The 27,959-nt window shown below is 37.8% G+C and overlaps 1 protein-coding gene across 1 annotated transcript in view; it reads right to left on the bottom strand.

Moving 5' to 3' along the window:
- Positions 1 to 4,180: 4,180 nt before the first annotated feature.
- LOC121368477 overlaps positions 4,181 to 27,959 on the bottom strand; it is a 34,887-nt gene continuing 11,108 nt past the window's right edge. Inside the window, exons 3-7 of the mRNA XM_041493214.1 lie at positions 22,323 to 22,409; positions 16,208 to 16,322; positions 10,438 to 10,561; positions 5,780 to 5,847; positions 4,181 to 4,262 (exon numbers count right to left, since the gene is read on the bottom strand). Of these exons, the coding sequence (XP_041349148.1) occupies positions 4,181 to 4,262; positions 5,780 to 5,847; positions 10,438 to 10,561; positions 16,208 to 16,322; positions 22,323 to 22,409 (476 nt within the window). The remainder of the gene's footprint in view (positions 4,263 to 5,779; positions 5,848 to 10,437; positions 10,562 to 16,207; positions 16,323 to 22,322; positions 22,410 to 27,959) is intronic.

Below are 27,959 nucleotides of genomic sequence, written 5' to 3'. Positions count from 1 at the left end.
TTGTAACATATACTATTTATTTACTTACATGTATTTATCTATTTATTGTAACATATACTATTTATTTACTTACATGTATTTATCTATTTATTGTAACATATACTATTTATTTACTTACATGTATTTATCTATTTATTGTAACATATACTATTTATTTACTTACATGTATTTATCTATTTATTGTAACATATACTATTAATTTACTTACATGTATTTATCTATTTATTTACTTACATGTATTAATCTATTTATTTACTTACATGTATTTATCTATTTATTTACTTACATGTATTTATCTATTTATTTACTTACATGTATTTATCTATTTATTTACTTACATGTATTTATCTATTTATTGTAACATATACTATTTATTTACTTACATGTATTTATCTATTTATTGTAACATATACTATTTATTTACTTACATGTATTTATCTATTTATTGTAACATATACTATTTATTTACTTACATGTATTTATCTATTTATTGTAACATATACTATTTATTTACTTACATGTATTTATCTATTTATTGTAACATATACTATTAATTTATCGCCACTAAATCAACATCGTTAGATATTAATGAATAATTCATATAATTGTTTCCTAATGCTTAATATTTTGAGTTTATATGTATGCCCCTCCCTACTCTACGAACAGCTTGCAATGTACGGATTACCCCCCCCCCCCACCCACCCAAAGATTTTGTTCATAATTCAAAACAACAACATATTATTTAGTTTGTTTATACCTTATCTCTTCATACATTTGTTCTTGTTTGTTTGTTTTTTTGTGGGGTTTTTAACTCATACCATTCATTTACTTTCCTCATCTGATCAGTAGCACTAACATAAACATGTTTGCACAAAGTAGTATGGCTTTGGTGACTGGTTATCGCCTATATGGTTCCAGCCATCTTACCCAGATATTTACTTTCGTTTTTAATTTTTCTCTTTCAAATAGCTATTCTCTACTTTACTAATTCTATGAACTTGTTTCTCAGGTTAAAAACACTTAATTTTAATGCTGCCTCTCTATTTCACTCTTTCAAGGTAAATAAGTCGTACATTTACAACTTTAAAAAATCTAACCAACGGCAAAACTGTCCGACATAACTATTTTCTCGCTGAATGTGAAAGGTCTTCAATCTGATCACAAAAGACAAGATATTTTCAGTTTTTTACGTCGTAAAAAGTGTTCATTAGTTTTTTTGCAGGAGACATAGCTAAAAAAAAAGACGAGAAACAATGGGCTGCAGAATGGGGTTATAAATGCTATTTTTCCCACGGAAGCTCAAATAGCGCCGGTGTTATGATACTTTTTAAGATTTTGAATATACAGTGATTCATCTTATATGTGATAAAAATGGTCGTTATATTATTATGGGCATCACTATAGAAAAATATCTATTGTCATTAGTTAATTTATACGGTCCAATCTCGGATTCCCCTATATTCTTCAAAAACATTAAAGATCAGTTAGAACGTTTACCGGGTTCAATTATTATGGCAGGTGACTGGAACGTGGTTCAAGATTATATGTTAGACACATACACATGTATAACTATAAACAAAGAAATAATATTTTATCCCATAAGTGTATTGCAGAAATAAAATAATATCTAGACTTGAACGACCCTTGGAGAATAGGTAACCCAGGTAAACATCAGTACACATGGCGACTTAATTTTTTTTACTAAACAAAGTAGGCTTGACTATTTCCTGGTTTCAGAAGACATTTCAGCTTCAATTAAAAAATGCTCTATAGACATAAATTACAAATCAGACCATTCCCTTATAATATTACAAATTTCACTCAATGACACAAAACGAGGACCTGCATACTGGAAATTTAATGCAAGCTTACTATATGATGATAACTATTACTTTTTGTTCGCATGAAGTGGAATCGTTAGAACATTTATTCTTCACTTGTTATCACACAAGACAGTTGTGGGTAAACTTCAAAAATTGGTTTGAGATCAAAACAGGTACTACCTTGAATTTAGATATGTGTTATACTACTTGGAGGTCCACACTTAAGTATTTTATTAAATCATTTAATTTTAATAGTGAAAAGGTACATTTATAGTTGTAAATATACAAATCATTCTCTAAATTTTATTGAAGTTGTAAATATAATAAAGTATCACAGAAATATTGAAAGATTCATATAGTCAGGAAAAGACCAGTTCACTAGTAAATGGTCTAATTTACAACTTTAGTCATTTAAAGGCGTTATTTCTCTATTCCTCTTGTTATTGTTTTCAAACCCACTGTATTTACAAATAACACTGGTTCTAGTATATGTATCTTACACCTTAGAAACACCCATCATTTGGATAGAAACTATTCTTTCGTCATCTTTATTCTTTCTCTCCATTTTTCTGTCCCCCTATCATAAGTCTTAATTTAAAAAAAACTAATTATGCTCTTCCTCTTCTTCGTTAAAAAACGTGTTGTCCTTACTACATTAGACACCCACTTAAAACAGTTTAAAAAATCCCCCCAAAAAACAACAACAACAAAACCTTTTGGGTGTCGATAAACCTTTCTTTGTTCTTTTTTCCCCTTCCTCTATCTTTTTTTTTTCTTTTTTTTCCCAATGCAGCTCGTTTCACCTATCATTCGTTTCACCTATCATTCTTGACCCTCAGATCATTTAAAAATATGTATGTATGTATGTATGTATGTATGTATGTATGTATATGTATGTATATGAATATGGTTGTGCAGTATATGATAAGAAATGTAATGAATATAACTCCCATACATATCACATATTGTTTATATACATATCACATATTGTTTATATACATATCACATATTGTTTATATACATAATATGAAATATAAAACCTTTAGCTTACAGTTATACAGGTACACATAATCATGTTATAATTTTATTATTGTTGTATATTGTAAGACGATGATTCAAGGCACCCCAATCTTGACATTGCCAGTGATCTGGGGGTAATAAAGGTTTAGAAAAAATTATTATTTATTATGGAAACAAATTTGATATGGTTTAATGTATTTAAAACCTACGGCTGAAACTAACTTAAAGTAAATGGAGAAACGGTAAAACAAAATGGGTCCAGTAATATAGGGCCTTTTCCAACTAGACAAAACAAAAGAAAGTCCAAGGGTCACAACTCTCTCAAAAATGAGCTAGTCGCCATGAAGGACAAAACAGAAGAAAGTCCAAGGGTCACAACTCTCTCAAAAATGAGCTAGTCGCCATGAAGGACAAAACAAAAGAAAGTCCAAGGGTCACAACTCTCTCAAAAATGAGCTAGTCGCCATGAAGGACAAAACAAAAGAAAGTCCAAGGGTCACAACTCTCTCAAAAATGGGCTAGTCGCCATGAAGGACAAAACAAAAGAAAGTCCAAGGGTCACAACTCTCTCAAAAATGAGCTAGTCGCCATGAAGGACAAAACAAAAGAAAGTCCAAGGGTCACAACTCTCTCAAAAATGAGCTAGTCGCCATGAAGGACAAAACAAAAGAAAGTCCAAGGGTCACAACTCTCTCAAAAATGAGCTAGTCGCCATGAAGGACAAAACAAAAGAAAGTCCAAGGGTCACAACTCTCTCAAAAATGAGCTAGTCGCCATGAAGGACAAAACAAAAGAAAGTCCAAGGGTCACAACTCTCTCAAAAATGAGCTAGTCGCCATGAAGGACAAAACAAAAGAAAGTCCAAGGGTCACAACTCTCAAAAATGAGCTAGTCGCCATGAAGGACAAAACAAAAGAAAGTCCAAGGGTCACAACTCTCTCAAAAATGAGCTAGTCGCCATGAAGGACAAAACAAAAGAAAGTCCAAGGGTCACAACTCTCTCAAAAATGAGCTAGTCGCCATGAAGGACAAAACAAAAGAAAGTCCAAGGGTCACAACTCTCTCAAAAATGAGCTAGTCGCCATGAAGGTCAAACTTGATTGTGTAACTCAACATGATAAATGAATACACAAATTTTCAGCTCAATATCTAGACATTGTGAAAACAAATCTGAAAACCTATATGGGACAGATGGACAAAAGCTACATGTGTATGGTCCCCTCTGGACTACTAAAAGACACTTTTGTCACTAGTCAAACTTTCACAAGTTATTAATGATGTAAAATGGACCACCCCAAAAATTGTCCAACTAATATAAGATGTATATAATGTAGTTATTACTTTTCTCCAATATTTGGTTCCTCTTTGCAGACAACAGAAACTGTAAATGGTGCTCGTCTCACTTTCAGTGTCGGCAAACTGAAATATACACAAAACTTAAAGTTTGAGATCACACACAAAAATATACACAAAACTTAAAGTTTGAAATCACACACAAAAATATACACAAAACTTAAAGTTTGAGATCACACACAAAAATATGTATGTATGGAGAAAGTCCACAAGAATGAAGTAACAGTAAAATGATGAGAAATATTACAAATAAGGAATGAGATAACAGTAAAATGATGTGAAATATTACAAATAAGGAATGAGATAACAGTAGGCCTAAAATGATGTGAACTATTACAAATAAGGAATGAGATAACAATAAAATGATGTGAAATATTACAAATAAGGAATGAGATAACAGTAGGCCTAAAATGATGTGAATTATTACAAATAAAGAATGAGATAACAGTAAAATGATGTGAACTATTACAAATAAAGAATGAGATAACAGTAAAATGATGTGAACTATTACAAATAAGGAATAAGATAACAGTAGGTCTAAAATGATGTGAAATATTACAAATAAGGAATGAGATAACAGTAAAATGATGTGAAATATTACAAATAAGGAATGAGATAACAGTAAAATGATGTGAAATATTGCAAATAAGGAATGAGATAACAGTGTTTTCTTAGTTAATTGGTCTATGCTGTTAGTTGCCTCAACCTGTGATTCCAGATTGGCAGGTGTGTATTTGATTGGTAACCAGATGAGCCAATTAATTGATGCTGTCCAGACACAAAAATACATACTGGTATTGTGTAATATTACCTGTCGCCCCTAAAATGTTAATGGACATGGTTTATTACTGTAAATAGTTCTGTAAAACTATTGATTAAGTAGACTTTTCCATCTAAAACCACAGAACTGACCAATTACGTAGTCCCAAAGAAAAGAAAATTATCATTTGGGTATCGTGGGTTGTCGTTTTTGCTCCAACGTAGCATATCAATAGGCCTAATAGTGAATATTTTTCCTTTGGATTATTTAACAGAGAAAAATACTATAACCCCATTTTGTTCCGTTAATGCTACTTGAAATATATGTAGTTAAATAGTTTATTATATTATTACGTCATTTATGCTGTTTTACAAGTCAGGTTGATTAAAGAGAAGTGCCTTGTGGAAAATTACTGCTTTTGTTTACACTGTACATACAGGAGATGGTCAGGAGCTGACGTCACTTCGCCCCAAGCTAGCTGTCCCTGACGTCTCGAAAAGAAAGAAAAAAATGGCTGCCTTCAGTTAGCAGGAATAATCACGTTTTTTTATTAACACTAAAGTTACGCGTTTTTCATTTGGTAAAGTGTCAGTATGTGTTGGTGGTCCGGGTATGCATCTTTCCAACACATAAGGCTCATGTTTTAGTTTACTCTCCCTTTAATAAAAAAAAATCAAAAATCAAAATTAAAGAAAAAAAGGGTCTGCTAATTTTTCTAGGTAGAATTGGGTGCACATTTTTTCTTTATAGCCAAGTAGGATTGACATTTGATTCTGGCAGGAAATGTGGAGGGTTATGGGTGGAAAACCACCTACAAACTCACCTATAGAGGGTCACCACTTCAATATCTTTTTTCTGACTCCAGTTTAGATGTGCCTTCAATAAAAGATCCTGTAAAAACAATATTAGAAATAAAAATAAATAAAACACAGTGCATTACATGCTACATAATCTCTTGCCTTCACTCATCCTGGAAATAAGGTAGCTTTGGGTGAATAACAATAAATAAAACACAGTGCATTACATGCTACATAATCTCTTGCCTTCACTCGTCCTGGAAATAAGATAGCTTTGGGTGATTAAAAAATAAAATCTTGCTTCTATTAAATTGTAATATATCACAGAACTGCATGCTGTGCGAAAAAATCATTGCTATAACAATTCTTCACACTGGCAGTGCCAGGCCCTATGTCACACCTCTTCCCACTGGCACAGCCAGGCCCTATGTCACACCTCTTCCCACTGACAGAGCCAGGCCCTATGTCACAGCTCTTCCCACTGGCACAGCCAGGCCCTATGTCACACCTCTTCCCACTGACAAAGCCAGGCCATATGTCACACCTCTTCCCACTGGCACAGCCAGGCCCTATGTCACACCTCTTCCCACTGGCACAGCCAGGCCCTATGTCACACCTCTTCCCACTGGCAGTGCCAGGCCCTATGTCACACCTCTTCCCACTGGCACAGCCAGACCCTATGTCACACCTCTTCCCACTGACAGAGCCAGGCCCTATGTCACACCTCTTCCCACTGGCACAGCCAAGCCCTATGTCACACCTCTTCCCACTGACAGAGCCAGGCCCTATGTCATACCTCTTCCCACTGGCACAGTCAGGCCCTATGTCACACCTCTTCCCACTGGCAGTGCCAGGCCCTATGTCACACCTCTTCCCACTGGCACAGCCAGGCCCTATGTCACACCTCTTCCCACTGACAGAGCCAGGCCCTATGTCACACCTCTTCCCACTGGCACAGCCAGGCCCTATGTCACACCTCTTCCCACTGACAGAGCCAGGCCCTATGTCACAGCTCGTCCCACTGGCAGAGCCAGGCCCTATGTCACACCTCTTCCCAGTGGCACAGCCAGGTCCTATATCACACCTCTTCCCACTGGCAGAGCCAGGCCCTATGTCACACCTCTTCCCACTGACACAGCCAGGCCCTATGTCACACCTCTTCCCACTGACAGAGCCAGGCCCTATGTCACACCTCTTCCCACTGACAGAGCCAGGCCCTATGTCACACCTCTTCCCACTGACACAGCCAGGCCCTATGTCACACCTCTTCCCAGTGGCACAGCCAGGTCCTATATCACACCTCTTCCCACTGGCAGAGCCAGGCCCTATGTCACACCTCTTCCCACTGACACAGCCAGGCCCTATGTCACACCTCTTCCCAGTGGCACAGCCAGGCCCTATGTCACAGCTCTTCCCACTGGCACAGCCAGGCCCTATGTCACACCTCTTCCCACTGACACAGCCAGGCCCTATGTCACACCTCTTCCCACTGGCACAGCCAGGCCCTATGTCACAGCTCTTCCCACTGACACAGCCAGGCCCTATGTCACACCTCTTCCCAGTGGCACAGCCAGGTCCTATATCACACCTCTTCCCACTGGCAGAGCCAGGCCCTATGTCACACCTCTTCCCACTGACACAGCCAGGCCCTATGTCACACCTCTTCCCAGTGGCACAGCCAGGCCCTATGTCACAGCTCTTCCCACTGGCAGAGCCAGGCCCTATGTCACACCTCTTCCCACTGACACAGCCAGGCCCTATGTCACACCTCTTCCCACTGGCACAGCCAGGCCCTATGTCACAGCTCTTCCCACTGACACAGCCAGGCCCTATGTCACACCTCTTCCCAGTGGCACAGCCAGGTCCTATATCACACCTCTTCCCACTGGCAGAGCCAGGCCCTATGTCACACCTCTTCCCACTGACACAGCCAGGCCCTATGTCACACCTCTTCCCAGTGGCACAGCCAGGCCCTATGTCACACCTCTTCTGACTGACACAGCCAGGTCCTATGTCACACCTCTCCAACTGGCACAGGCAGGCCCTATATTGTATGTATGTCGAGGTTGACTGTTACATACATAGATATTAACGCACTGGCACAGGGGATAATTAAATCCTTTCTGGCCTCACAAATTGTTCCATGCTGTTGCTGGGACTGGAACCTGTGGCACCAAATCACCCACAAACTGCAGACTAACCATCATGCGCTCTGAGCTATCCAGACATCCATAAAAAAAGGATGCTGTTTAACTCAACCACATGCATGGGGGCTACAATCTAGGCAGTCGATCCTGCTTATGTGCATGAAACAGTGGGCAGACCTGGCACTGGCTTTTATGTATTGATCTCATGTTTCCCATCCAATATATCATCGTGGCAACACCAGTGATCTTGGTTGTGACCGTCTATGCCAAACACTTCCCATCCAATATACCATTCAGGCAACACCAGTGATCTCAGTTGTGGCCATCTATGCCACACGTTTGCCATCCAATATACCACCCTGTCAACACCAGTGATCTCAGTTGAGGCCATCTATGCCACACGTTTCCCATCCAATATATCATCCTGGCAACACCAGTGATCTCAGTTGTGGCCATCTATGCCACACGTTTCCCATCCAATATATCATCCTGGCAACACCAGTGATCTCAGTTGTGGCCATCTATGCCACACGTTTCCCATTCAATATACCATCCTGGCAATACCAGTGATCTCAGTTGTGGCCATCTATGCCACACGTTTCCCATTCAATATACCATCCTGGCAATACCAGTGATCTCAGTTGTGGCCATCTATGCCACACGTTTCCCATCCAATATACCATCCTGTCAACACCAGTGATCTCAGTTGTGGCCATCTATGCCACACGTTTGCCATCCAATATACTATCCTGGCAACACCAGTGATCTCAGTTGCGGCCATCTATGCCACACGTTTGCCATCCAATATACCATCCTGGCAACACCAGTGATCTCAGTTGCGGCCATCTATGCCACACGTTTGCCATCCAATATACCATCCTGGCAACACCAGTGATCTCAGTTGTGGCCATCTATGCCACACGTTTGCCATCCAATATACCATCCTGACAACACCAGTGATCTCAGTTGTGGCCATCTATGCCACACGTTTGCCATCCAATATACCATCCTGACAACACTAGTGATCTCAGTTGTGGTCATCTATGCCACACGTTTGCCATCCAATATACCATCCTGTCAACACCAGTGATCTCAGTTGCGGTCATCTATGCCACACGTTTGCCATCCAATATACCATCCTGTCAACACCAGTGATCTCAGTTGTGGCCATCTATGCCACACGTTTGCCATCCAATATACCATCCTGTCAACACCAGTGATCTCAGTTGGGGCCATCTATGCCACACGTTTGCCATCCAATATACCATCCTGACAACACCAGTGATCTCAGTTGCGGCCATCTATGCCACACGTTTGCCATCCAATATACCATCCTGTCAACACCAGTGATCTCAGTTGCGGCCATCTATGCCACACGTTTGCCATCCAATATACCATCCTGACAACACCAGTGATCTCAGTTGTGGCCATCTATGCCACACGTTTGCCATCCAATATACCATCCTGACAACACCAGTGATCTCAGTTGTGGCCATCTATGCCACACGTTTGCCATCCAATATACCATCCTGTCAACACCAGTGATCTCAGTTGTGGCCATCTATGCCACATGTTTGCCATCCAATATACCATCCTGTCAACACCAGTGATCTCAGTTGCAGTCATCTATGCCACACATTTGCCATCCAATATACCATCCTGGCAACACCAGTGATCTCAGTTGTGGCCATCTATGCCACATGTTTGCCATTTCCATCAGCTTTTGTTGTGGGTTTAATCTGATCACTTCAGAGAACTCGCTTTGTACACTTGTTATGAAAACGACAGTAGTTCCTAATTTCACATCTTTTCTTTTCTATGTATGAATGGTGTTGGGAGACATACATGCCATACAATGGAGGGACAACGGTCTAATTTGAATAAATAGGTAAAATTGCTGTTTCTTTCTTCTTTTGAATTGTTTTATGACAAATTTAAAAACAATGACATTATACATAGCCAGTTTTGGTTGCCATAACTCAAATGATTTGACAAATTTAAAAACAATGACATTATACATAACCAGTTTTGGTTGCCATAATTCAAATGATTTGACAAAGTCAGCTTTAATTCACATTTGATGATTGTGTGAATGACAGTTTAAAACACACAATCAAATGTCCATTATATTCATTACAGTTTAAACCATCCCATTAGTTTAGCAACAGCAACAGGAGTTTGTTTATTTCTCAATGCACATAAATATGTCGTTATCAGGGAACATCATATCTGATGACATAACTTTATAGTGGTGCTTTGAATTATTGAGTGTTACTGCTCAACAACTAAAACAAAAAAGAATTCAAAATAAAATATAATGATGATCTTGTTTGTGTTTTTATTGTCAAGTACATGTATGTTTTTTAAGTTATGAAGTTTGATTAAAAGGATTGTTATTTCCTTAGCTTCATCTGGATATGAACAGAAAAATATGGCAAACTTTGGTGTAAATGGCTTTGCTGATTCACACAATTTATGCATGCTTTTTTTTAATCTAAAAGAAATAAGAGAAAATCCTTAAATGGATAATATGTTACCACAGGAACTGCATCTGCCTCCACATAGGGTGCTGTAAGATGGAACACACAGGACAGCTTTTCACCGCTCAGCAGATGAACTGGGTAGGAGATCTGGGAGAGAGGAACCACCGGGCTGCATTCACTGTGGGAAAAACAACACACTTACATAATGATAGCTGATATAATCAAAGTTTGTTTCGTTTAAAAGTGCCTCAGTAATGAAAAATGTATTTTGCTATCTTTTGGTACAATGTATATGAATCCTACCAAATTTTTTTTAAATCTGAAAAGCCGGTTTTTTTTTACATATTCGTGATAATTGATAACATTTTTAGCCCTCTGGAAAAACACACTCGAAGCTACACCCCGAGTTACATAATGACGTATGACGTCACAACAGGGCTTGGCTATCCGCCGGTAATCAAAGAGAACGATACAGACACTTTCAAGACATTTCGGCTCCGGTGCATGTTTGGCCCCATGCCAACAGGTGGGACTAGAATGCGAAAAATCAGTGCAGGAAACCATTCAATTTCTTGTTTTGTAAAACCCATATATGAATAATGTTTCACATATTATACGATAATAAAGCGTCATGTATGGATGCACAAAAATTACTGTCAAAGGCATTACACCTGAAGTTCATCCCATCATTCTATAAAACTGTTTTTTGTAAATCATTTCAGTTTGGTTTGACATAAGAACACAAGTAAAGGCATTTTGGAAATAATAAAAAATACTATTTTTATGTGCAACTTACAAATCAATCGGCTCACAAATAAATAATTTGTAGTAAATTCCATAGCACACAGGAAAGGACCATATAGGGTAGAATCTGCAGCGATCATCTGTTGACCAAAGACTATGATAATCACTACTAGTGACTTCCCTAGAAATTAGGCAAGGCATGGTAGACCAAACACTTTGGAGCATTTTCACCACTTGTATTTTATTAAAAGTACATAAAAATTAATTGAAATAAACATTAATGTAATTTATGTGCATGCTTTAATAAATGAATGGCAAAAGAAATAAAAGGCATATTTTATTAATTAATAATACCTTTTTGGGGTGTTTTATAAAAGCAATTTTAGAATTAATTACTGAAAAAGTCTTGTTTAATCTCAGGACAGCATGGCGCTGATTAAGGCAAGATGGTGCTAGACTATTGAGGCATGGTGCTGCACCATGCTAAAACAAGCTAGGGAAAACACTAACTACTAACTGATGTTATGTTTTTTAAACAGCAGCTAAAAATGCTAATGTTTTCTGTTTGACATTATCGTGTGGGGCCAGCACACGTGACGACCTGTATACACATAGATGATGCAGTCTCGGAGATGCAGTCTCGGACAAACGTAAACAAGTCGGAGGGTGTCAGCTACATGTAAGAGGGCGAGTTCATACTGATAACACAAATAAGACATTTCAATTTTAGTTCCGTACTTACTGATTGTACTTTTTAAAAAATTAAATAATAATTAATAATGTAAAATTAATATATAAATAGAGATTATTACCAGAGTGTTTTTCGGTATCGTCAATATCCTATATTAGGAATAAAAATTGTATTATGCAAGCCTCTGGTGAGCATAATACATTATTTTTATTCCTAATATATGATACTGACGATACCGAAATACACGAGGGTAATAATCTCTTTATCATATAAGCTCAAGCTTAATACAACATGTTTTTGTAAACTGTACACGCAACTTTAATTCCAGTCCGCCATTATTAGATATTCAAATGACGTAAGAATATTTGGCGCGGTGTATTTTTGAATGGAAATGACGTCAAACTCGAATGACTTCAATTTTGGATATCCTTACATCAAAATAAAGTTATGCCTAACATTTTTTGTTTTCTGAATGCTGGACAGCTTTCAGTGTCAAACTGCCATTGAAATGTTTTTATTTGATGACTATGAATGCATAAGTCAATCATGGAGTGTCACCCAAGTATGTTTGCTTAAATGTCAATAAACCTAGTGCAGAGACCTCGACTAATTTACATCTAATTTGCAAAGTTATCAAATTCTTAAAGTATGTGATCTGAAAAATATCACATACTTTGATTGCACTAAAAATTTAAGATATTATACGATAAATATAAATACACACACACTGGGGTAGGTTTGATTTAGCCTTTATTCAAGAATACCAAAATATAATAATCCTGTTTCACCACACAAATGGTGGGGGCTGCAGGGGTGGGGCTCAAAATAATAATTAGCTTGGGTCCTTATGCATGGGCACTTTTCTTGATCTAGAAGAAGCAGCGATGGTTTATATATATAATTTATATATATCTAGTCGAGCACTGTTGTGTCGGTATCATGGGGACCACACAAAAATATCAAGTTAACCAAATATCGACTCAAATGTTTTTTGTTTTTTTTATCTAATTATACATTTTCTTTTAAGCCAATAAAAATTATTATGCTATTAAAAATAAATTAATCAGTCAGTTGTACCGCTGTGCACGTTCTGAAAAGAGTTAATAATTTTTGTTAATATCTATAAATTACTGTGGACGTTAGAACAATCTAAATTTTGTTTTTAACAAATATGAATTTATAAGAAAGTTATAATAACAAAATAAAGTTACACGAAATGTTTTGTAGAAGAAAAAAAAAAAATCCCACACCTAATTCATAAAGTCTAGGAATAATGTTTGTCGTGCATTGGTTCATGGCACCACAGCTGCAGAGCTAAAACGTTTACACATCGACGTCTCGTCATTTTCCATGACAATCCTTGCATCAACTTAAGATACGACAGGGCCACGGGAAGTTAACACCTGTTTGACAATCCTTGCATCAACTTAAGATACGACAGGGCCACGGGCAGTTAACACCTGTTTGACAATTCTTGCATCAACTTAAGATATGACAGGGCCACGGGCAGTGAACACCTGTTTGACAATCTTTGCATCAACTTAAGATACGACAGGGCCACGGGCAGTTAACACCTGTTTGACAATCCTTGCATCAACTTAAGGTACGACAGGGCCACGGCAGTTAACACCTGTTTGACAATCCTTGCATCAACTTAAGATACGACAGGGCCACGGGCAGTTAACACCTGTTTGACAATCCTTGCATCAACTTAAGATATGACAGGGCCACCGGCAGTTAACACCTGTTTGACAATCCTTGCATCAACTTAAGATACGACAGGGCCACGGGCAGTGAACACCTGTTTGACAATCTTTGCATCAACTTAAGATACGACAGGGCCACGGGAAGTTAACACCTGTTTGACAATCCTTGCATCAACTTAAGATACGACAGGGCCACGGGAAGTTAACACCTGTTTGACAATCCTTGCGTCAACTTAAGATACGACAGGGCCATGGGCAGACTTAAGATCCGACAGGTCCACGGGCAGTTAACACCTGTTTGACAATGCATAGGTGGTAATGTGCTCGGCTGTCATCATCACATGTATATTCTTTGAATTCACAATGCTGGGTAATCGATGATGGAATAGATGATTGAATATCTTGACTCAGTTGCCATAAGAAAGTCAGCATAGCGGAAACAGTGGCGTCACTAAATACACAGAGATTGCTGCCTTCTTTGTCAATTAACAACTTGTTAACTGATCCAGACAAATTAATCCTACTTTTACCAGTCCACAATTTCTCAAAGCCGTAAGTCACATGATTAGTTGCATTCTGTAACGATCGTCATCTGCTAGCTTTTCTTCTAAGCTCGATAAGACCATTTTAGTACCTTGTTCAATGGTTCAGATAATTTTATTTGTTCATCTTACTGTTACAGTAACTACATGTAGAAATCATGTGTTTACAGTCAAATGTGAGCATCTCTTTTGATGGTTAATTACATGCTCATAATACTGGTATGACATTCATTTCAGGGCCCGTGCTTGTAAAACTTTTAGAGTCGAGACTCAATCTCTAATGACGTCACACGCATACAATTTGTATGGCGTTGTCATGACATTAGTGTCTCAAACTCTATTCGAGTCTTGAGTCTAGACTCTAAAAGTTTTATAAGCACCAGGCTAGATCGCGCAATTCATATTTATCTTTTAATATATTTTTTCAACATAAAAGTCTATGTTGGGACCAATCAATATATCGACACAAACGTAATATCGACTCAACAGTTTTGGCCGGGACCGGCCAGTCATATCGACACAACTGATATATCGACTCAAGCAAGTTGAATACAACAGTGCTCGACTGTATATCTATATATATCTACATACATGTATCTGTATTCTTATTGGTAAAAAAAACCCAGTCACATGACCTTTTGTAAATAGTGATATTGCCCTGGGAGATTTAACCAATGTAAATAAAGATGAGACAAAATTCCTATCCAATTAATGCTTTGCTGTTCTTCAACAAAAAGATAACATCTTTATTCATACTGAGTTTAATTCCATAAATACGACAAATACAAGGTCGGTAATCGTCAAATAGTGTAAGGAATATCTCGCAGATTTAGAAACATACATGATACATCAAAATGCAGTTGGAATCGGCACTCTCAGGATGTTATATTACAAATACAAAATGCATTTGGAGGTAATCAGTAACTGTTCAGTTTAAATGTATGTTCAGATTTATTATATTATGTTTTTATTTTGTTATTAATATGATTTTGACACTCTTGCTGGTCATAGTGTCTCTAATTTAATTTTTGTCTTGGTAATGTTAGAACTGTTTATTTCTGCATTCCTCTGTTTGTCATACGACATCATAGGATTACGTGACGTCATTAAATCTCATCAGTTAGAATGCAATTTGCAGTAAATTATAAGCATTGGCATATTTCGATTCTGATAAAGAAACCAGTAATGTACAATAATATATAAAATTATCAATTATTGACCGTCATTGAGGGCAATACCTGATATTGCCTGAAATAAGGTCAATAATTGTTTTATTACATAATAAAATCCATAAACTCGTACATTACTGCTTTATTTATATAGATAGATAGATAGATAGAGGTTATATATATATTTGGTCCCACCATAAATAATTAATAGATTTTGCACCTCTAAAACTCGACGCATGTGAATTGATCAAACTGTTGTTGCCGATTGTATTTTAAAGATGAATGAATTGGCAATCAGGTCGATTAGACGAAGCACGTCTGTCTTGAGTGTTCTAGGCTATCAATGATTAAGTTGATAAATAGGCCTACAGAAAATAGATCACCGACGAAGCGGAATGAACTGATCCTGTATTTGGTTGTCGGTGTTCGTACATGGCAGAGAGCCTCGCAACGTACTACATAATTACAGACACAGTTTGGTTAACTTCAAAGAGCACTTGTAATAACTGTTAGCGCTGTTTCTTCTTCTTCTTCTTTTTTATAAATGTTATTTCGTTATTTGCATTAGTGCTTTTTAATGATTTTTCTTATTTAATTTAAATTAATTTTGTGAAAAAAATATATACTGAGTGTTATTCGGCATTCAGTGTTATTGTTAGTTATGTTTTGCCATGTTTTGCCATCTGCAAAATACATCCACATTCATTATATCATTTACTTACCGTTTCAGATTTGAACTCTTATATATTAATTTTGAAAACTCGAACTCTCTGAAACGTGGAACTATTTCCTCATCCCCTTCAAGATCGAGTTATCAAAGTTTGACTATATATATGTAAAACAGAATATATAGTACACATTAAATAACTTGACAAATACTACATTAAGGAGTTATTGAATAAAGGATTTTGTAATATACTACATGATAGTTGAACAGACATGTATGCTAGAAACTCAACGACCATTTTGTACCATTTTTCATTGGTTGTTCCAAGTCTCCCATCTACATCTCCTGCGTTTCCTGCCCCCCGGTTCGGCAGAATGCAGACGCCATGAAGCTGTAACGTGTAGCTTGTGCTATTGTGCACTGAAATAAAAGCATACTGAAAGTACTACTAAAGCAATACATCATTAGATATCCCTTTCCGGGCCCAACAAGGACCAGAACTCTGTGAAAAATGGGTAAATGGGTACAAGTCTGGAAAAGTTAAACTTGGTCTATAACAGTACATGACAAAGCTATTTACAAAATTCCATCTCAATATCTTCAGGCATTGCAAAAACAAAAACTGTACAAAACAAATGTTCATATCTCCAAAGTCAAAGACCATAGCTCTCTAAAAATGGTTACACTGCCATCTAAGTCAAACTTGGTCTGTATGTAACAGAATAAGATAAAGCAATACACAAAATTTCAGGTCAATATCTTGAGGCATTGGAAAAAACAAAAAAAAAACCTCAGGAAAACAAAGAGCAATTTGAATGCAATTTTTTTTATTAATTTTTTTATGTCTAACAAAATTATATATATATATATATATATATATTTTATACACACACAAATATATATACACACACACATTATTACTTCAGCTATTTTTATTTCTAAAAGCCTATATTTTTTACATCCATACAATGTCATGCAATGTAAATGACGGGATGGCGTCATGTCTCCATGTGTCATCATTTACTGAATCGGGATGACATCATGTCTCCATGTGTCGTCATTTACCGAATCGGGATGACATCTTATCTCCATGTGTCATACTTTTCCCGAATAGGGATGACATCATATCTCCATGTGTCGTCATTTACCGAATCAGGATGGTGTCATATCTCCGTGTGTCGTCATTTACCAAATCGGGATGACGTCATGTCTCCATGTGTCGTCATTTACTGAATCGGGATGACACCATGTCTTGTCATTTACCGAATCGGAATGACGTCTTATCTCCACGTTTCGTCATTTACTGAATTGGGATGACATCATGTCTCCATGTGTCGTCATTTACCGAATCGGGATGACGTCTTATCTCCATGTGTCGTCATTTACCGAATCGGGATGACGTCATATCCCCATGTGTCGTCATTTACTGAATCAGGATGACGTCTTATCTCCATGTGTCATCATTTACTGAATCGGGATGACATCATGTCTCCATGTGTCGTCATTTACCGAATCGGGATGACATCTTATCTCCATGTGTCATACTTTTCCCGAATAGGGATGACATCATATCTCCATGTGTCGTCATTTACCGAATCAGGATGGTGTCATATCTCCGTGTGTCGTCATTTACCAAATCGGGATGACGTCATGTCTCCATGTGTCGTCATTTACTGAATCGGGATGACACCATGTCTTGTCATTTACCGAATCGGAATGACGTCTTATCTCCACGTTTCGTCATTTACTGAATTGGGATGACATCATGTCTCCATGTGTCGTCATTTACCGAATCGGGATGACGTCTTATCTCCATGTGTCGTCATTTACCGAATCGGGATGACGTCATATCCCCATGTGTCGTCATTTACTGAATCAGGATGACGTCTTATCTCCATGTGTCATCATTTACTGAATCGGGATGACGTCATATCTCCATGTGTCATCATTTACTGAATCGGGATGACGTCTTATCTCCATGTGTCATCATTTACTGAATCGGGATGACGTCATATCCCCATGTGTCGTCATTTACTGAATCGGGATGACGTCTTATCTTCATGTGTCGTCATTTACTGAATCGGGATGACATCATGTCTCCATGTGTCGTCATTTACCGAATCGGGATGACGTCTTATCTCCATGTGTCATCATTTTCCCGAATCGGGATGGCATCATATCTCCATGTGTCGTCATTTACCGAATCAGGATGGTGTCATATCTCCATGTGTCATCATTTACCAAATCAGGATGACGTCATGTCTCCATGTGTCGTCATTTACCGAATCGGGATGACACCATGTGTCGTCATTTACCGAATCGGGATGACATCATGTCTCGTCACTTACCGAATCGGGATGACGTCTTATCTCCATGTGTCGTCATTTACTGAATGGGGATGACATCATGTCTCCATGTGTCGCTATTTACCAATATAGGGATAGCGTCTTATTTCCATGTGTCGTCATTTACCGAATCGGGATGACATCATATCTCCATGTGTCATCATTTACTGAATCGGGATGACTTTATATCCCCATGTGTCGTCATTTACTGAATCGGGATGACGTCATATCCCCATGTGTCGTCATTTACTGAATCAGGATGACGTCATGTCTAATACCTACAAAACCATTGGTCTGTAAGTGATCATGCTATAATCTAGACCATTATTCAAGGATCTCTTTTTGGTGAATTGGGGAAAAAATAACGTTTCAAATACAAAAAAGTGAATTCTCAAGAATATAACCAATACCAATACATTGATCAAATTAGTGTTTCAGTTTTATATATCTTCATCACGTACCTGTCAAAGTTCCAAAGCACGTGATTCACATGATCAGAAAACACGAATCAAAACTTTTTCGATGTCAGTTTTTTAAAATATACAATTAACTAAATTTGTAAACAAAACATTTAGCAACCCTCCTCCCAAAGTGAACTCTATTCTGCCAATAGCCCATCGACACACAGTACCCAGTCACGCAGTACCCAGTCGCACAGTACCCAGTGACACGGTACCATCGACACACAGTACCCAGTCACGCAGTACCCAGTCACGCAGTACCATCGACACACAGTACCCAGTCACACAGTACCCAGTCGTGCACAACAACAAAGGGTTCACACTAGGGCCTCCATAAGTCCAAAATATTGGATTTGAGTACTCGAGGGTCAAACTCGACCCAGAACCGAGTAGCTGACACTAACGTGAGATAATAATCAATCATGTCATCGTTTTGCATTCAGAAACAAGTGGATATGTTCAGAGTTTGGAAGGATTTGCCAAATTAAAAGAGAAACTAGCGCATGATCCTATAACTATCTACTGCTGAAATTAATGGCCTACACTGTCCATATTGTATATTATAGTTGATCACTGTATTATCTACTGCTGAAATTAATGGCCTACACTGTTCATTGTGTATTATAGTTGATCACTGTATTCCACCTTGTATGGGTACTCGAGTCCTGTCAATGGACTGAAATTAATGGCCTACACTGTCCATTGTATATTATAGTTGATCACTGTATTCCACCTTGTACGGGTACTCGAGTCCTGTCAACGGACTGAAATTAATGGCCTACCCCAGCTGTCAGTCAACTCGTCCCAAAACTAACTCGCCCCAAAACCAACTCACCCCAAAACCAACTTGCCCCAGCGGTCGGTCAACTCGACCCAAAACCAACTCACCCCACAATGTTTAGGCAACTCATATCATATTAATTAAATATACCAATATTTTAAGCAATAATGTGCATTAAATATTGTTGAATATGCACAGCAGTCAGAGTCCAAAAGCCTTGCCTCATCATTCTTTTAAGGAAATAAGGGACAAACTCACAAACGTCGTTAAGATAGGCTTGACAGTTCATTGTAATTAATTATAGGATCTTCCCAATATAAAACCATTTTAATAGAGTTTCACTGTAATATTAATAAACAAAATGACACCAAAGTTGTAGACGTTAATTTTTTGGGTTTGGGGCGAGTTGACAGCATTTACACCAATGCATAATAATTAGTGAGAATTTATTATTTTTATTTCCCCGGTTATGTATGTCCACTGAGGGAATAAATCCAATATATTACTACGTGTGCATGAACTCATAACACTTCAGGCAAATGGTCATCTTCAGAGAGTTGCTGTGAACAAACCTTGGCACAGCAGCAATCGAGAGTTACTGTGAACAAATCTTGGCACAGCTGCAACTGAGAGTTACTGTGAACAAACCTTGGCACAGCATCAACCCAGAGTTACTGTGAACAAACCTTGGCACAGCATCAACCGAGTTACTGTGAACAAACCTTGGCACAGCATCAACCGAGAGTTACTGTGAACAAACCTTGGCACAGCATCAACCCAGAGTTACTGTGAACAAACCTTGGCACAGCATCAACCGAGAGTTGCTGTGAACAAACCTTGGCACAGCAGCAATAGAGAGTTACTGTGAACAAACCTTGGCACAGCATCAACCGAGAGTTGCTGTGAACAAACCTTGGCACAGCAGCAATAGAGAGTTACTGTGAACAAACCTTGGCACAGCATCAACCGAGAGTTACTGTGAACAAACCTTGGCACAGCATCAACCGAGAGTTGCTGTGAACAAACCTTGGCACAGCAGCAATAGAGAGTTACTGTGAACAAACCTTGGCACAGCATCAACCTGAGAGTTTACTGTGAACAAATCTTGGCACAGCAGCAATTTACTGTGAACAAACCTTGGCACAGCAGCAATAGAGAGTTACTGTGAACAAACCTTGGCACAGCATCAACCGAGAGTTACTGTGAACAAACCTTGGCACAGCATCAACCGAGAGTTACTGTGAACAAACCTTGGCACAGCATCAACCGAGAGTTACTGTGAACAAACCTTGGCACAGCATCAAAGAGTTACTGTGAACAAACCTTGGCACAGCATCAACCGAGAGTTACTGTAAACAAACCTTGGCACAGCATCAACCGAGAGTTACTGTGAACAAATCTTGGCACAGCAGCAATAGCGAGTTACTGTGAACAAACCTTGGCACAGCAGCAACTGAGAGTTACTGTGAACAAATCTTGGCACAGCTGCAACTGAGAGTTACTGTGAACAAACCTTGGCACAGCATCAACCCAGAGTTACTGTGAACAAACCTTGGCACAGCATCAAGCCAACCGAGTTACTGTGAACAAACCTTGGCACAGCATCAACCGAGAGTTACTGTGAACAAACCTTGGCACAGCATCAACCGAGAGTTACTGTGAACAAACCTTGGCACAGCATCAACCCAGAGTTACTGTGAACAAACCTTGGCACAGCATCAACCGAGAGTTGCTGTGAACAAACCTTGGCACAGCAGCAATAGAGAGTTACTGTGAACAAACCTTGGCACAGCATCAACCGAGAGTTGCTGTGAACAAACCTTGGCACAGCAGCAATAGAGAGTTACTGTGAACAAACCTTGGCACAGCATCAACCGAGAGTTACTGTGAACAAACCTTGGCACAGCATCAACCGAGAGTTGCTGTGAACAAACCTTGGCACAGCAGCAATAGAGAGTTACTGTGAACAAACCTTGGCACAGCATCAACCGAGAGTTACTGTAAACAAACCTTGGCACAGCATCAACTGAGAGTTACTGTGAACACACCTTGGCACAGCAGAAATAGAGAGTTGCTGTGAACAAACCTTGACACAGCAGCAACCGAGAGTTACTGTGAAGAAACCTTGACACAGCAGCAACTAAGAGTTACTGTGAACACACCTTAACACAGGAGCCACAGTTACTGTGAACACACCTTGACACAGCATCAATAGAGAGTTACTGTGAACACACCTTGACACAGAGAGTTACTGTGAACAAAGCTTGACACAGCAGCAACCGAGAGTTACTGTGAACAAACCTTGGCACCGCAGCAACTGAGAGTTACTGTGAACAAATCTTGACACAGCATCAACCGAGAGTTACTGTGAACAAACCTTGGAACAGCAGCAACCGAGAGTTACTGTGAACAAACCTTGACACAGCAGCAACCGAGAGTTACAGTGAACAAACCTTGGAACAGCAGCAACCGAGAGTTACTGTGAACAAACCTTGGCACAGCAGCAACCGAGAGTTACTGTGAACAAACCTTGACACAGCAGCAACCGAGAGTTACTGTGAACAAACCTTGGAACAGCAGCAACCGAGAGTTACTGTGAACAAACCTTGGAACAGCAGCAACCAAGAGTTACTGTGAACAAATCTTGGTGCAGCAGCAACCGAGAGTTACTGTGAACAAACCTTGGCACAGCAGCAATAGAGAGTTGCTGTGAACAAATCTTTGTACAGCAGCAATCAAGAGTTACTGTGAACAAACCTTGGTACAGCAGCAACCGAGAGTTACTGTGAAGAAACCTTGGCACAGAAGCCACAGAGAGTTACTGTGAACACACCTTGGCACAGCAGCAACTGTTTGTCACCGGCCGTGACGTGTCGGACTGCAAGTGCTGGGGGATTGATGACAGTCAGTTCTTTTGTCACTGGAAGACAAAATAAAATAAATGTCATAAAATATCTAGAGTTGCACTTTTGCAATGTATGTTAGTTGGATAATTTATTCTCTTAAAATGGTATTTATATTTTGGCTAAAGAGACATAAATAAAGAAAAAACTAAAAATATTGGATAAGGTGCCCTTGGGTATACCATGGCTGAAATGCACAAACATTAAGTAAGTCTTAGATCGCTAAGTCTAGATTGGCGTGAAACAAAGTTTGAAGTTCTACTACAGTAAGACCTCGATAATCCGGATAGTATGGTTTTTTAAAAGAAAGTGTCTGGTTAATGAATTTCTATAATTTACTGAATCATACCTGAAGACTTATTTCCCTTGAATGGCAAACCAATAAAAGAAATATTATTTCCTTTATTATAAGCAACAAATACTGATTTGTATAAACATTTTTTTTTTTTTATCAAAGCATATCTATTGATGACAAATAATTCTAAATGAATGTTTTAAGAAAACAATTCAAATTTAAAAGTAATTTTTTAACTAGATTTTGAATTTTGAAATTTATTTGTACTGACATTAATAACATTTTATAGAGGCAATGAACATGTTAACAAAGTGGAATGCTCGATCAGTGAAACATGTCGTATCCCACGTTGAAGGAAAACTATCTAACAAAGAACCAGTGATAAAACATACTTAGGTGTGAGACCTATAACCTATGGCACATGTTAATTGCCATGGTGGTGGATAGTGCTGCTTACTCACAATGGTTGAATGAACTCGGAGCAAGTTATACATTTTGTTTGTAGTTAAATGATCAGTTGGAAGAAGTTATGTCCAGTCAAGTGAAGCAAATTGTCTTCTTTTTTTTTTAAATTGTTTTGGATAATGGTTGTCTGGTTCCAGAAGGTGAGTATTCGGATAACCAACACATTTATATAGTGGAGAGTTCGTTTTGTATATCGGGTGTCCGTAAGACAGACCTGTCAACCTTTAGTAAAGAGAAAGAAGGAGGTGTGTGTTGAAAAAGCAGGAGATTTTTAAAATTCACACAATTTAACCCAAAATCGCAAGGTTTTAAAAAAATTATTACAATAAGTTATATGAACACTATATGTCATATATAGAGGATTCGTCACGAGTATTTTTTAATATGGAAAATATCAACTGAGTCTATGTTAATCGGTATTTGTCGAGGCTCTACTGAGACAAATACCGATTAACTAGACGAGGTTGATATTTTACATATTAAAAAACACGAGTAGCCAATTCTATTTATCCTATTTAACACTTCTAAAATAACATTCTAATTACCTTTTTAGGGTGTATACTACCAAATCAAATCCCATAGACGACAATAGTAACATATGTGGCTAAAACTCCTACCTGCAACGTATCAACCGACATAAACGCCACGGATATAAATACTACCACCCCTTACACTTAAAGTGAATCAGAAAAAAATGGGGGTCAAGCTGCTCGTTTCTGAGATAACGGGTAGCGTCTATGACTACCCTAGTTTCGCACAAAATTCGAGTACTTTTTTTTACAGGTACCCCATACATGTTTCAAGCACAAGGCTACTTGACACATTGGTACTAGATGAAATAAAATTGCAATTTTTTTTTACCCAGATAAAACTATTATTTTTTACAACCAACACACTCACATTTATAACCAATCACAGGACTTGTGGTGTTCACTTCTCTATCAAAAGTTCGGTGCACCTCGCACTTTGACCCAGCCGGAAGTTATTTGGTTTAGTACCACCTATACTGATAACATACATTTTTCAAAAAGTGTCCAGCTATGTCTTTATGACAACCAGGATCTGGTGTATTCTGACATAAACTGACAACCTCACTGAAACTGTTGTTTCTACAGTGCAACCTAATATAATGTACACCTCAAAAAGCATATATATTGCATATAGTTTTGTACAAATGCAATATGTCATATTAAACAACAAAATGTTTTAAAATAAAACTCCTGAAGATATTTACTTTCAGTTGGGTGTGTGTACTCAGGTATATATGTAGAGACAACAAAGATAGTCAGAGTACCTCTACCCCTTTAATGAATTCCATTAAAACACATGCACTTGATTGACCCCTAGATTATGAAGACCTTAACAGGCACATCAAAGAAATATCAGTATTAAAAAAATACACTGTCTGAGGAAGGAAACACAAACATGACTGTACCTGTATGAAGTAATGACTTAATGTCCTGAACATTAGTGTTGGGAGGAAATCCTGTATGCTGGGTGTGGGTGTCTTCAAGTTACCAGGTGTGCGAATTTCAAATCCATCGGCCATGCTGATTTTCATAATGAACCATCAAAACTATTGGCAGCCACCAATATTCCTGACTATATTTTATTTATAGCCTACTGTAGTTGGAAGTTTTAATAGTTGTGATATCTGGAATTATCATGCAGCTTTAACACATTTATTTTTGATTAATTACTGAAAAAAACTATTTTTAAATGACAAAATTACCCGAACATCTATTTTCTTGCATTATTTTCTAATCCGGATGAATACAATATGTACATTAGATGTATTCCTACAATCTGTAATCCAGCATTTTATTTAGCTAGTAACATTAGGTAATACAGCTTTAACAATAAAATAAATTATCAACTTAATCCAAGGCAGATAATCAGATCTGAAAAAATTGGTTCTGAATCTAGTATAAACTTAAAATGCTTTTCATGAGAGCTAACTAAGTGATTATTAAAAAAAAAAAATGTATCTGGAGATCTAAGTATATGTTTAACAACCTTATTGTTATGTACAAATAAGAACAGAAGGCACAATAGTGACAACAAATTTAATTATGTTTTTGGTAAAGTTTTTCTTAAAATTTACTTTAAATTTTGCATAAAACTACAAATTTGTCTAAAATATAACTTAGCACCCTATAAATATGTCAAAATGACAATAAAAATCAACTTCTTTACAAATTTGAGTTTTCAGAATTTCATACATAAAAAATTAACAATGTTAATGGAAACTAAAGACATTAACCCACTATTGGCACATGCTATTTTTAATATAAAAATAAATTGCTATTAAAATCTTAGTTCAGGTTGCTTATATATAATACCATATTTAAGAGCAGTTGTATATGGCAAGTCAAATACCATGTAAAAAGAAATTATTGAAATCTTTACAGTATGAATTATAGGCCAAAACCAATTTTTCTTCAGTGCTAACTTTGATTCAAACTCCATTCAGAGCCATGTACAGAGATTATTGTCAAGGTCAAGGTCATTGTGAACTTGCATGATCGAGTGATGGCTAATTTATCAACCAGTATAGTTTAATTAAATAAAATGACAAAATCATAATATTTTTTATTATGCACTGAATATGTGCTATAGGGTGTATACTACCAAATCAAATCCCATAGACGACAATAGTAACATATGTGGCTAAAACTCCTACCTGCAACGTATCAACCGACATAAACACCACGGATATAAATACTACCACCCCTTACACTTAAGTGAATCAGAAAAAAATGGGGGTCAAGCTGCTCATTTCTGAGATAACGGGTAGCGTCTATGACTACCCTAGTTTCGCACAAAATTCGAGTACTTTTTTTTACAGGTACCCCATACATGTTTCAAGCACAAGGCTACTTGACACATTGGTACTAGATGAAATAAAATTGCAATTTTTTTTTACCCAGATGAAACTATTATTTTTTTACAACCAACACACTCACATTTATAACCAATCACAGGACTTGTGGTGTTCACTTCTCTATCAAAAGTTCGGTGCACCTCGCACTTTGACCCAGCCGGAAGTTATTTGGTTTAGTACTACCTTTAGTAAATCACAGTACTAAAGTCGCCGCCATTGATAACATGACATCACGATTAGCACAGATTAGTTTGACGTCACACATTTTAAACAAATCTTTTAAAACATTATGTTCAGGTACATGGGTCTTGTTGGCTTGTAAGCAAATGACCCATTCACAGCAACAAATTACTAAGAGACCTTGCAGATTTGCATACTATTATTAACCAGGTTAATAAAGTAAATTATTACATGGGTTTATGACATGGATATAATGGGTAAGATATACTAGTAGGATAAATACTTGTTAACCTTAGATCTTGGCATTAAAATAATAATAATAATAAAAAAATAATAATAAAAAATATATATATATAAAACCCATAAAATGATAATATCACAGTTCACAATAGCACTAGGGGTGAAATGTGCGATTTCATAAAGGACCACTCATAACGAAGGTGAATAAATTTGACCACAAAGAACATGCTTCAATAGCGTGTATGTCCACCATATGCAAGTATGCAAGCATGGACCCGACGTCAGACAAATTTCCGTCAATGACAATAAGGTCTGTCTGCTGTTGGCCACAGATACCGCCCCAAACCACTACAGATCCACCACCAAACGGTTCAGTCTCCTGAACACAGCACAGAGCTGTTCTCTCTCCTGCACGTCGGTATATCTGATGCCTGCCATCAGCTCTGAATAACTGGAACCTGCTCTCATCAGAAAAGAGTACACGTTGCCAGTTCCGATGTTGCCAACGTTGAAACTGACGTGCCCAACGTAAACGTCGAAGTCGATGTTGCCTCATCAATGTCATCCCTCTGAATGGTCGATAGGCCCTGGTACCATGCTGTCATAGTCGACGACGTACAGTGTGACGACTGATGACATGTCCAAGGCCAGTCGCTGCAGATGATGTCATAGTGAGGAATCTGTTACGTAAGTGTAATATGCAGAGATGGCGGTCCTCGTTGGCTGTTGTGATGCGGGGTCTTCCACTTCATGGTCTGTCTGCAGTCCTGCCAGTCATCCTGTAACGCTATATCAACCTGGTGATCGTCAATTTTGTGCAATTCAGGATTCTTGCCACATGGGCATAACTCGCACCCAACTGCACCATACCAATAGCTTTCTCTCTCTTTCTTCAGCAGTTAGTCTTGCCATGTTCTCTGGTGTTTTACTGTTGACTGAGGCATGTTCTAAGCAATGGCACCCTTTTTTACACCCTTATGTGCACAAGTATCATGTTTCTCGTGCAGTATAAATTTGATGAATAAACTCATTTTGCACGTGCGGCATCGCCCAAACGCAGCAATGTGCGACTATTCGTCATTGATTGCATTATAACGAACAATACTGGAACCTATCTAACCTTCCATGAACGTGTATTGTGTTTATTTATAACAAAAATAATTGGTATACTTTCTTTTGATCGTCAGTTTATATATTAACGTTTAATTATTATTAAGATTTAATACATATTTAAAAAATAACTCTTTTATCCAAAACTGTTAAGAACACGAACAAGAAAAAAATTAATTAATTAGTAGCAGGGCTCAAACTTAACGGCAGCACCAACGGCAATTACCATTGCTGAGATATAAATTGCTGTAGGTAGAGAGCATCACCGATGGCACTTTTGTGTCGTCGGTAAATTTCCTCAACAGTGGCAAAATGTTTACACCTGGTGTACATTATCTGCTAATATTTAACATTTGCACATTTAAAATATGTCTACATACAACAAGATAGCCT

Source organism: Gigantopelta aegis, chromosome 1, assembly GCF_016097555.1.
Source record: "Gigantopelta aegis isolate Gae_Host chromosome 1, Gae_host_genome, whole genome shotgun sequence".
Taxonomy (NCBI): Eukaryota; Metazoa; Mollusca; class Gastropoda; order Neomphalida; family Peltospiridae; genus Gigantopelta; species Gigantopelta aegis.
Note: the sequence above shows the minus strand (reverse complement) of the source record. Positions and strands in the feature narration are given on the sequence as shown.